This window comes from Nomascus leucogenys, chromosome 2, assembly GCF_006542625.1.
Source record: "Nomascus leucogenys isolate Asia chromosome 2, Asia_NLE_v1, whole genome shotgun sequence".
NCBI classification, from domain to species: Eukaryota; Metazoa; Chordata; class Mammalia; order Primates; family Hylobatidae; genus Nomascus; species Nomascus leucogenys.
The window spans coordinates 154,806,334-154,818,582 of record NC_044382.1 but is presented as its reverse complement, the minus strand read 5'-3'; the positions used below and the strand labels follow the sequence as shown (position 1 = coordinate 154,818,582).

At 57.0% G+C, this 12,249-nt stretch overlaps 1 protein-coding gene across 2 annotated transcripts in view; it reads right to left on the bottom strand.

The window, feature by feature from the left end:
- Window positions 1-644: 644 nt before the first annotated feature.
- The window catches only part of ZC3H18 (zinc finger CCCH-type containing 18), a 63,082-nt gene continuing 51,477 nt past the window's right edge, over window positions 645-12,249 (bottom strand). For both annotated transcript variants that reach the window (XM_030820138.1, XM_030820144.1), the window contains 10 exons: window positions 10,356-10,547; window positions 9,268-9,393; window positions 8,549-8,653; window positions 7,866-8,009; window positions 7,348-7,413; window positions 4,826-4,986; window positions 4,487-4,686; window positions 3,754-3,850; window positions 2,025-2,121; window positions 645-1,504 (listed from right to left, as the gene is read on the bottom strand). In XM_030820138.1, coding sequence (XP_030675998.1) covers window positions 1,306-1,504; window positions 2,025-2,121; window positions 3,754-3,850; window positions 4,487-4,686; window positions 4,826-4,986; window positions 7,348-7,413; window positions 7,866-8,009; window positions 8,549-8,653; window positions 9,268-9,393; window positions 10,356-10,547 — 1,387 coding nt within the window. In that variant the 3' untranslated portion in view covers window positions 645-1,305. The remainder of the gene's footprint in view (window positions 1,505-2,024; window positions 2,122-3,753; window positions 3,851-4,486; window positions 4,687-4,825; window positions 4,987-7,347; window positions 7,414-7,865; window positions 8,010-8,548; window positions 8,654-9,267; window positions 9,394-10,355; window positions 10,548-12,249) is intronic.

The following is a 12,249-nucleotide window of genomic DNA, read 5'->3' as shown; positions in this document are numbered from 1 at the left end:
GAGCGCACTCTCGGGGGTCTCATCCTGAACCTCGTGTCAGGAAGCAGATGAGGGACACGGGTGGGCCGCAGGCCTGGGCACCACACCGCGGCTACTTGAATCTGATTAAAGGAGGCGCTGGAGGCCCTGGAGCATGCACCTGGGAGGCCTCTGCCCAGGCGCAGGCCTGTGGCTTTCAAGGTGGAGAGCAGGGAGCAGCAGCGGAGGGTCCTGGGGGGCTCTGCCGGTGGCCCCTGCTGTGGAACGTGGCATCACACGTGGGGCCTGGCTCAGCAGGTCTCGGGCCTGCACATGGAGCCGGTGGTGGTCACTGCAGAGGTGGCAGCTGGGCTTGGGGCTGGGAGTCAGTCCTGCACCTCTTCCCCTCCAGCAGCTCCACGGCCCCTGCAGGGAAAATACCTCCACCTCACGGACCAAGGAAGCCCCAACCCAGCCCCCCGAATGGGGAAACTGAGGCGCAGTGCTCTCCTGGGCTGCGTCTGAAGGCAGGAGCTGCTCCACAACCGGCACTCCCGGGGAGGAGGCGCGCAGCCACACCCTGCCCCCCAGCGGCTCCCGAGTGCTGGGCAGAGTGCAGTGCACGACAGAGGCAGCCCCGGCTGCGCATGGGCAGAGGGCGCACACACCACGAGGGCAAGGACAGCTGCTTATCAAAATATTTTATTTTAGGAGACCCCTCAAAAAAAGACCCTCCACATTAGACAGACGCCCCAACACCACCCTTGGCCTTTTTTTGGTCTTTTCTGTATTTTTTCCTTTTTAAATCAACTAAAACAATTTGATGCTTAAAATAAAAGACAGGAAATATTTCCTGATCAGACTTTAGTCGAGAATATAGATATATTTCTGATTCGGGGGCGGGTAATCGGGGGCGGGGGAGGAGAAGAAGGTGCCACCAGTGGTTCTCGAGGTTCCGTTTCTCAGCTCAGGAGGGAGCCTGGCTGCCTGGACCCAGGCTAGGGACCCAGAGCTGGGGCTCCACAGGCCTGACCAGGGCCAGGGAAGAAGACGGTGGAAGAGGAAGAGAAGGCGGGGCTGGCGGCTGGGGCTTGTAATTTACATGAGAACCGTGCTGGTCACTAGCGCTGTGTCTGTCTGTCCTGCGGGACTTCTGCTCTGGGGAGGGAGGCTGGGATTCAGCGTCGTTGTCATTTCCTGTGTGGCTTCTTTTCCAGCTGAGAAACTTTTTTTTCTTTTTTACTTTTTAAAAAGAATCACAGCCAAAATAAGACATTAACTGCAAAATCCAAAATGGCTGCGCTTACCCTATGTATAAAAATGCGTCCAGTCTGGTCGGGGCACGGCCTATGCTTTCCCGGGGATCTTGGCCCGCTTGCGTGCAATAGCATCCTCCACGGCCTTCAGCTGTTTCAGCAGCTCCTCCCGCCGCGACAGCGTGCTGGCCTTCCCTGATTTGGTGCTGGCGGCGCCGGGATCCGAGGCTTTGCCAGGCACGCTTGTGACCTTGCTGGAGCTCTTGGACTGGGGTGACAGCTGGCGCTTCCTACAAGGGGGTGGGGAAGACCTTGAGCCCCCAGAAGCCGCGTCTCCAGGTGGAAGGGGCAGCGTGGGTGCCCTCCCTGTAGGGGAGCTTCCACTGTGTCCTCAGCGGCCACCAGGACAGGCAAGGGGCACCCTGGATGGCCAGGCTCCCACTGCCACAAGGCGGCTGGTCCTAGCCACCGGCTCCCAGGCTTTGTGGAGCAGACTGGGAGGGTCCTGGGCTGGCCCCAACAACCTCCTGTTCTTCTTCCCACCTCTATGCCCAGGGCTCTTTGCCTAAGGGCATGCGGAGCAGACCGCAGCCTCCAGCCTCAACCAGGACAGGAGCGTGTGTGTGGGGGTGTGTGTGGGGGTGGGGCTGCAATTCGCTGTCCCTGCCCCTCACCCCGTCAGACCAGCAGAAGCTGCAGTGATGCCTCCAGCCTGGCCCAGTGCTAGCCCTGCTGCTGCTGGCCTCCCTGGGGAAGAGGCTGGGGCCAGCCCCCTTGGTGTGCCCAGGGCACATGCTGGGTGGGACTCACCTGTCAGCCGGGGCTGCAGGGGCTTTGGAGTTCTGGCCTCTCTGCCGCTCTGGCTTCGGGGAGCCCAGTCTCCCACCTGACTTCCGGTCCCGAGAACCTGGGTGATAGGTACAGAGTGAGACCACCGTCCTGATTTACAGGGGATGGCAGTGTGGGTGGCCTCACTGATGCCAGGGACTCACTTCTAAAGCCTGAGGCTGCTTAGTTCATCGCCTTCATTTTTATAAAGAAATAAAAAGGGGAGAGCCAAGTAGAAGAGAAGAGAGATGTGGGCACCAAGGCATCTGGAAATGAGGCTGAGGCCAAACCTGGGCTCCAGGTTCCACCAAGCAGCCAGTACCTCACGCAGAGAGACAAAACGCCTTCTTAGCTTTGAAGAAATTTATCACATGGGTCTTAAAATATGGAACAACAAGAAGAAAGACATGGCAGTAAAGAAATACAAGTAAAGCTGAGAGACCAGGAGTGTTTCACTCTGGCAATGTTAGGAGGGAGGCGTGGCAGCCGAGGCAGGGTCCACTGCCCAGCGCAGGCCCAAGGCTCGTGCATGAACGAAGGTCCGCAGGACCCCAGTAGCCCTGGCTCCAACCCCAGGCAAGGGCAGCAAGGCTGTTCCAGACCAGCCACACAGGGCACAGGCCCTGGACTTAGGGACAAAGGTGAGCAGCTTCCTCTTCCTGTGCCCGACAAACCCAGAGAACTGCTTGGGAAGGGGTCTGGAAGCCCCCTGCCTGTTCTCTGTGTCTGGGAGTGTCTGTGCGGGTGGCCAGGCCCCCTTGTCCTCTATTTGGTTTGAGCTCCACCCATCAAAGCCAGCCAGGACAATCTCCCTGTCTTTCCACCTGGGCCCCAGCTCTTGGGGTGTGGTCAGGATGGCTTAGGGGTCCCCGAGGCCCTTTCAGGTCTATGTGGCTCAACAGTAACACAGACACTATCTGCCTTGTCACTCAGTCCGCAGGAGCCCGGGAGGATCTGCAGAAGGCACGAGGCATGTGGGTCCAGCTGTCTTCTGTCAGCCAGACTAAAGAGATTTGCAAAAATGGAAAAACCAATGCCATTCCTGCTCATTTGTTGTGGAAAATATATTTTGCAAAAATGGCACGTGTAAAAAAAATACAGTTGCTCTTGTTGCCCAAGCTGCAGTGCAATGGCGCAATCTCAGCTCACTGCAACCTCTGCCTCCCGGGTTCAAGCGATTCTCCTGCCTCAGCCTCACAAGTAGCTGGGACTACAGACGCACGCCACTATGCCCAACTAATTTTTTGTATTTTTAGTAGAAATGGGGTTTCACCATGTTAGCCAGGCTAGTCTCGAACTCCTGACCTCTGATGATCTGCCCACCTTGGCCTCTCAAAGTGCTGGGATTACAGGCGTGAGCTACCGTGCCCGGCCTAATCTTTGTATTTCTGGTAGAGACAGGGTTTTACCAGGTTGGCCAGGCTGGTCTCGAACTCCTGACCTCAAGTATCTGCCGGCCTCAGCCTCCCAAAGTGCTGGGATTATAGGCGTGAGCCACCACGCCCGGTCCTGTTATTTTTAAACAAACATTTGAAACCTTTTCTTCGTTTTAGTTTTCAACACCCTAAATACCGACAGGTGTCATCTGCAAGTGAGATGTTTTCTGGACCCTCCTCCTACTTGTTAACAGCTACGGGGTCTGAGACCCAGCTGCTCAGCATCCCCAGGCTCCCGCCCCTCTGCCCTGCCCCCTAGAGGCTGGGAGGCTCACCTCGGTCTGGAGATGTGTTGGCCCGCTTGGCTGGAGGAGGGCTCGGCCTGTCCTTGTCTGATGGTTCATAGCGCTTCCGGCTTCCTTTATCAGCCGCCTGGGACGAGAGAGAGGCCGATGAGGACGGCAGGGCCAGGATCCAGCAGCTGTGTCCTCACCCCAGAGGCCATGGGTTCCTTGCCAGCAGCCTGCTCTGCTCCCAAAGGTCCCACCACACACCCATGAGACCCTGTAGCCCCGAGTGAGGCCTCCATGACCCGGACCAAGGGCGCCCCCACTGTGCACTTGGGGCCCTTCACGTTCCACGGGAAGCACCCTGCAGGCCTTCCTGCTCCCCACGGGGGCCACTCTAGGAGGACCTGGGACCCCTGAAGCCAGGCGTCTCGGCCGTCCAGCAGAGGACAGGGATGTGTCCTGCTGACGACAGAGGACAGGGACCGAGGCTTCCTGTATTGTGTTGAGACTGCCTGGCAGGGAATGGCGGCCACAGGCACAGAGAGAACACCCTCTCTGTTCAGAGAGAGGCCAGCAGCATCCGAACCTCCCCAGATGATCACACTTCCCGGCCCAGGCCGGGAAGATGGAGTCTCGCTGTTACCCAGGCTGTGCTGACACCTGCAAGGCCCCACTGGCCCTCGCTCAGGCTCCGTCCCCCAAGAGGAAGCTGTCTCAGGAAGCAGATGGACCCAGGCCTAGAAGCTGGGGCAGCCACCAGGAGGGCCCTTGCCCTCACCTTATTCAACAGTGTCAACTTGATCTCCTTGTGGGCCACAAATGTGCCCTGCTGGGGCTGCCCGGGGGGTGCCTGCTGGGGTGTCGAGGGCTGCTGGGAGGACTTCCCCCCTGCTGGAGGTTTTGCAGATTTGGGTGGTTGTGTGGACGAATCCCTTTTCCGCTTTTCCTCTTTAACACCGTCTTCTTTCTTAGATTTTCCTACCAATGATAAATCCGCAGTCATGGGGGTACTGGTGATTTTCCCATGGCCACACCAACAGCCAGGCAAAGTCTGTGCTGATGCCGCCCTCCTCCCCCCCGGGAGCTGCTCCCAAAAGGTACCAGGGCTCCTGAGTACCTTTCTCCTTCCTGGTCTGGGCTGGGGCCGGGGACCGAGAGCTGGCTGAGGACACGGGGCTAGCCAGGTCCGCGTACATGTCCTCCGAGTCCACGCTGTGTGCAGAGCTGCTGCTCGACGTAGCACTGGACACTGAGGAGACGCTGCTCACGCTCAGGGACCTGGACACACAAGCACATCTCACCACAGCCCAACCAGACTGGAGGGAGGGGCCGGCGGGGGGTGCTCCATGGTCCACTTTTACCCAGTGTCCATTTATGGATCACGTACCCACAGAATGTGCGATTTTGGGGGGCACTGGGCAGTTCCAGGGTTACACAGTAAGGGATGTCCCCATGGCTGGGCCAGGGCCCCATTTCACTAACGAATCTCAGGTTGCAGCCAGGCACGGTTGCTCACGCCTATAATCCCAGCACTCTGGGAGACTGAGATGGGCAGATCTTGTCATGAGCAATGGGGTCTGAGACCCAGTTGAACTGACGTCGGGAGTTCGGGACCAGCCTGGCCAACATGGTAAAACCCCATCTCTACTAAAAATACAAAAATCAGCCGGGCATGGTCGAGGGCGCCTGTAATCCCAGCTACTGGGGAGGCTGAGGCAAAAAAATCGCTTGAACCCGGGAGGTGGAGGTTGCAGTCAGCCGAGACCATGCCATCGCACTCCGACAAGAGCGAAACTCCATCTCAAAACAAACAGAAAACAAAACGAATGTCAGGTTGCTTGCTGGGAAGGGAAACAGGACTGAGCCGACCCAACAGTGGCAAGGATGGAATTGAAGCAAAGTCCCTGGCTTAGACACCTGTGACACAAGGAAGACAGCCTCAGCCCACAGGGAGACTAAAAACGCAAGGAGCAATTCCGCAGTCTCGGGGAACGCCTGAGGGCCACGTGGCAGACACACTGCGAACGGCAGGTCTGTAGCTCCACTGGAGTACACTCAACATGCACACACAGCACACAGGACTGGCACCTGAGTCTGCCCTGCCCATATGCTGCTCGAGAAAACACCAACGAACCACATCTTCTAGGTACGTTGGGTACCGGAGCAGGGAACGGCGGAAGGTAAGAGAACCATTTTTTTTTTTTTCAAAAGTCAGGTCTTTAAAACATTTCAGACCTATTAAGAAACATTTAGGCCAGGTGCGGTGGCTCACGCCTATAATCCCAGGAGTCTGGGAGACCACGGTGGGAGGATCACTTGAGCCCAGGAGTTTGAGACCAGCCTGGGCAACATAGCAAGACCACGTCTCTCCAGAAACAAAACAAACAAAAGAAAAAAAAAAAGTGTGACAAATATATAAACCACCTGCTGCCTGGAAATGAAAGAGCTCTATGCAAGGAATCCAAGGACTGATTTAATACTTTCTTTTAAAACAACTAAATAGCAAGAATCCTTTTTTTTTTTTTTTTTTTGAGACAGGATCTCTTGTTGTCCAGGCTGGAATGCAATGGCGTGATCACAGCTCATTCAATCTTGACCTCCCAAGTAGCTGGGACCATAGGCACACACCACTATACCCAGCTAATTAAAAAACATTTCTGGGCTGGGTGCGGTGGCTCACACCTGTAATCCCAGCACTTTGGGAAGCCGAGGCGAATGGATCACCTGAGGTCACGAGTTCAAGATCCACATGGTAAAATCCAGTCTCTACTAAAAATACAAAATTAGGCTGGGCACGGCAGCTCACACATGTAATCCCGGCACTTTGGGAAGCTAAGGTGGGTGGACTGCCTGAGCTCAGGAGTTTGAGACCAACCTGGGTAACACGGTGAAACCCTGTCTCTACTAAAATACAAAAAATTAGCTGGGCGTGGCAGCGTGCGCCTGTAGTCTCAGCTACTCGGGAGGCTGAGGTTGAACCCGGGAGGTGGAGGTTGCGAGATTGCGCCATTGCACTCCAGCGTGGACAACAAGAATGAAACTGTCTTAAAAAAAAAAAAAAAATCTTTTACTGTGGAGATGGGGTCTATGTTGCTCAGGCTGGTCGTCAAGTCCTGGGCTCAAGCAATCCTCCTGCCTTGGCCTCCCACAGTGCTGGGATCACAGGTGTGAGCCCCCGCGCCTGGCCCACAAAGCTTTTCCATGTATTCTCTTCTCAGATGTTTTTTATCGGCTTCCCCACCTACTCAGGCCGGTGCCCTCGACAGGTGTGATAGGTCGCGCAGGCCCAGCCTCTGCCCCTGCTGGGCTGGAAGCTGCTGGCTTCTCCCCAGGTGCAGGTGCTCTCTCAGGGTGCTGGGGCATCAAGTCAGCAGGGCAGAGGCACCTCCTCCTGACCTGACTATCCCCGAGTTTGTGAAGCTGTTTTTGTGGTGGGAGGGGGTCTCCCTATCACGAGTCCTGGCCCATTTTCTCCTGTGTCAAAGCTTCAACCACAGCCTTCCACAGCCCCAAGGTGATTCAGATCCAGAAGGGCCCCAGCCCGCCTGTGGGAGACAGCCCAACCCACACTGGCTGCTTCTGAGACTTCCTGGCCCTGACGGGGAGGGAGAAACAGAGGCACAGGGTGACGGGGATGACCTGGATCGGGAGCTGGAACCACTATAGCTGCTGCCACTGCCACTGCCGCTGCCGCTTAGCGTCCGCCTGTAATACAAGCAACAGCGGGGCTCAGGGGACGTGGCCTCCGCAGCCCCTCGCGGCCTCCCCTCCCCACCAGCAGCCCTGGCTCCAGACTGGCCTTGCTCCGCCTTGGAACAGGGCCTGGGCCTGTCTTCCTTTAGGTGCAGTGTTTTGTCAAAAGATAAAAAGTGCAGTCTCTCAGGGGCAGCACCTTCCAGTGCAGACAGGGGCCGTGGCGGGAAGGCCTGTGCTCCCTGCCACGCTGTCCCTTCCCCTTCATGCTCCACGAACACAGGCTCAGGGAGGGGACACGGCAGGTTCCCGGGTAAGGGCTCACTGGGTACTACTGCTCGGCTGGGGGGCGCCTCCCACCACCCGGCTCTGGACCCTGGCACTCTGGATTTCCAGCAGTGCCAGCATCACAGTGGCACCAAGAACACGGAAAGCCCGAGGGCCCCGGACGCCGGAGTGCTCACCTCCTGGGGGGGGTCCTGGCTGGCCGCTCCTTCCTCCTGGCTTCCCGAGGGTCTCCTGGCTTCGTGGGCTCGGGGACAGGAGCAGTGGTTTTGGTGGCCTGTGGTGGGGCTGGAGGCGGGGCCGGCTTCTTCACTGACTTCTCCCTGTGAGACAGGGAGGTTTGAGCAGGGCAGGGCTGGTGGACGAGGACCCACTGGCCTACATCCCCTTTAAATGTACCCACACCTCGGGGAACGACACTGCATGCCTGTGACGCTAAGTGAGCACGCTCATGCCTGGACATGGTTCCCCACCCGTTGGTGTCAGGGTGCTTGGGAACGGCTTCAAAACCCCCAGCAGCCCTTCCGGGCTCCCCTCTAACAGGCAAGAGCTACAGGCACCGTCAGGCAGTGGGGAGAGCAGGCTAATAGGAAGACCCCTTAAGAACACCCAGCTGCTGCCATGTCCCCAGAGCTGTGCTCCGTCCCCAGGGCTCCCGAGGAAGTGCTGCTGTGTAAGGGCGGCCCGTGAGAACAGGGGCTGTGCCCAGTGCCCCCCAGCCCAGTCACCCTCTGGTGCCAGCCCACTGAGGCATCCTCACCTCTTTGGTCCCGAACACAAATGAGAGATAGAGACGGAGGGAGGAGGCTGCAGCCTCTGGAGGCCTGGCCGGCCAGGACTTGCCCACAGGCCGGGCACTCACCCTGCTTTCCCGGGCGGCAGGGCTGGCTCTCCCTTGGTTCTGATGGAAGGTCTATGCGGGGAAGGTGTTGGGGACGGGGACGGGGACGAAGAGAAGGACCGGGACCTAGGGGAGTGAACAAAGGTGTCAGAAAGGGCCTGGGGGTGTCTCTTCACCAGCCCAAGCCCACTGAGGACCCACCCAGACCCATGGAGAAGGCCACGAATTTCCATTTATGTGCCTCAGGTTTAACTTCAGTTCTGGACTGTTCTGTCATCTGCTAAAAACACAGGCCCAGAGTAGACTGGAGAGTGTGGAAGGTGTCAGCATCCACTGGCAGGTCCTCCGGGAGGCAAGTGCCATGTTCATGTCTGTGCAGGACAGGAGGAGACAGGCTCCTTGGCAGTGGGGCAGCAGCACAGCTCCCATAGAAACACCCGCAGGACAGGGCTGGGTCTGGCCCCTTCCTCGGCCTGTCCCCGGAGGACTGGAGTGCCTCAACTCGAGGATCACAGGCTGTGGCCCTCAGTGACAGCACGCCATCTACACAAGGACAAGGGCCCGCAAGGCTGGTGTTTGGCGGGGGACACAGGATGTGACCCTCTGGCCATCCTAGTTCAGTTGCCAGCAGGGACTTTCAATACCCCAAGGGGCTACTGGTGCCACAACTAAAGCCACATCCGCAGATGCCCATGCTCACTGCACCTGCCAAGGGCCCTTCATGGGCCCTGGGGACATACCTGGACCGGCTTCCTGAGAACGAGCTGTGTCTGGAAGAGCGGCTGGAGTAGGAGCTGTAGGATGAAGACCGGGATCGTGACCGGGAGGAGCCGGAGCCGGAGTAGGACGATGACCGCGAAGATGACCTGGGGTGGGCGGGAGGGAGCATGGCGAGAAGTGAGAAGGGCCCTCCCTGCCCCACACGCCCTGTGCTGACCTGCTGCTCTCTGGCACAGACCTGAACGCAAAGCTACACACATGCACACAGACGCACACATGCACAGCTACACACGCACACAGCTGCACACGTGCACACAATGTACAGCTACACACACGCGCAGACGCACAGCTATACACGTGCAACAGCTGCACATGCGCACACACAGATGCACAGCTACAAACGCACCCAGACGCATACAGCCTCCCCCAGACACTCTTCAGTCCCATCCCTCCTCAGTGGAGGACGGCGTTTAGAAATCAAGACCTGGGCATGGGGTGTGCCTGCTGTTACCGGGTGACGCAGTCTGACTGGACACAGCCAGGATGTGTGCGCTGACCCAGCTCACATGGGTCTGTGTGTGTGTCTAATTGTCCATCTGCGTCCACTTTCAGTGAAGCCTGGCCTCCTACCCACACCTCCTGTTCTTGCTGAGCATTGTGGGGTCTACCCCGGCCCCCTACTTTCCGTCATCCCTCACTCGGGAGCCAGGCTCCTGTGTGCTGAGACCAGGACTGTACATGGAGGGGCACAGCTTCAGGTCCAGTCTGGAGGAACAGATGGACTCAATGGGCCCCAGGTCTGTGCGTCCTCCCGCACCCAGATGCCCCTCCCTCCCTGGGAGCGTGGCCTGCAACTCCCTGGGAGCAGTCGGGCTCAGTCGCCGGTGTCTGTGCCCCATTTGGGGTCACTGCATCAGTCCTACTTGGCATTGATGCTCTTTGCTGAATGTATAAACGCCGGGTTAGTCTCACTGACTGGTCTGCAGGTAATGACGCCACAGCAAACAGTGGGGCTGGGGTATTCCCCACCTGACCCAGTGAGGTACACAGTGTTCAGCTGACGGCTCCAAGGTGCTGACACCCCAGCCTTTCCACAAGCCCTCCTTACCTGGAGGAATTAGAGGCAGAGGCTGACGAGGCTGATGTTTTCCGACGCCTTCGAGCCCGGCTCGGGGAGACCGACACCCCGAGTTTCTTCTTGGGAGACTTGGATCGGCGCCAAGGGTCTTTCCACTCATCTGCTCTCTTCACCTGCGGCCCCGCGGTGGCGGCCTCCTTCTTGGGTGGCTCAGCTTGGCGGCTGAAATCACAGAGGCATTAGCAACTCTCGGGCCACCTTCCACTTCACAACAATGCTGTGTGTGACAGCAGCGGGGGAGACTATGGATCTCACACCTGGCTTATTTAAGGATCACCTGAGAAACAAAGGGTCCTAACGGGAAAACAGGCCACTCACAAAACCCATCACCACACGGACTTGGGTGATGTCCATGGCCCTTGGCCCAGTGTCTGTTATTCAGGGGAACACCCAGATTTCTCCTGAACCAGAATGGCAGTTACTTTTTGTGGGTGTCATTACTTACTTAATTTCCATCTTCCCAACTACACTGTCAGCTCTAGGAGGGACAGAGATGGTGTCTGCCATGTCCAATACTATCTCTAGTGCTGATATACTAGTAGGTTAATAATAAATACTTATGAAAGAAGCCCGGGTATGGTGGCTCACGCCTGCAATCCCAGCACTTTGTGAGGACAAGGCGGGAGGATTACTTGAGGTCGGGAGTTCCAGACCAGCCTGGCCAACATGGTGAAACCCGTCTCTATTAAAAATATAAAAATTAGGCTGGGCACGATGGCTCAAGCCTGTAATCCCAGCACTTTGGGAGGCTGAGGTGGGCGGATCACGAGGTCAGGAGATCGGGACCTTCCTGGCTAACGTGGTGAAACCCCATCTCTACTAAAAATACCAAAAAAATTAGCCAGGCATGGTGGCAGGAGCCTGTAGTCCCAGCTACTCGGGAGGCTGAGGCAGGAGAATGGCATGAACCCAAGAGGTGGAGCCTGCAGTGAGCCGAGATGGCGCCACTGCACTCCAGCCTGGGCGACAGAGTGAGACTCCGTCTTGAAAAAAAAAAAAAATTAGCTGGATGTGGTGGCGGGCGCCTGTAATCCCAGCTACTTGGGAAGCTGAGGCAGGAGAATTGCTTGAACCTGGGAGGCAGAAGTTGTAGTGAGCTGAGACTGAGCCACTGCACTCCAATCTGGGCGACAGAGCAAGACTTCTCTCAAAACAAAACAAAACAAAAATTAGCTGGGTGTGGTAACACGTGCTTGTAATCCCAGCTACTAAGGAGTCCGAGGGCAGGAGAATCGTTTGAACCCAGGAGGCAGAGGTTGCAGTGAGCTGAGACTGCGCCACTGCACTCCAGACTGGGCAACAGAGGGGATTCCATCTCAAAAAACAAAAAAATCCAAACACAAATGATATTAAAGTGACCCCTTATACATAAATCTTTATCTGACTTTTTAAAGGGTAAACTCCTGAGCAATGGAATTAATGGGTCAAAGGAGATACACATTTTACACGTTCTTGGTAGGTTATCAGATATTTTTTCCTCATTCAGCCAGCAGCGTGCAGTGCCAAACCTGGGCTCGGTGTCACCCCTAAGAACCACAACCACCACCCAGACACAAACTAACCCAAAATCCTGGCAATTGTATAAGCAGAACGTGGCTTTTTTTCTTTTTTAGAGACAGGGTCTTGCTCTGTTACCCACATGGGCTGGAGTGTGGTGGCATAATCACTGCAGCCTTGAACTTCCAGGCTGAAGGGATCCTCCCACCTCAGCCTCTTTTTTTTTTTTTTTTTTGAGACGGAGTCTCGCTGTCGCCCAGGCTGGAGTGCAGTGGCGCGATCTCGGCTCACTACAGGCTCCACCCCCCGGGGTTCACGCCATTCTCCTGCCTCAGCCTCCTGAGTAGCTGGGACTACAGGCGCCCAC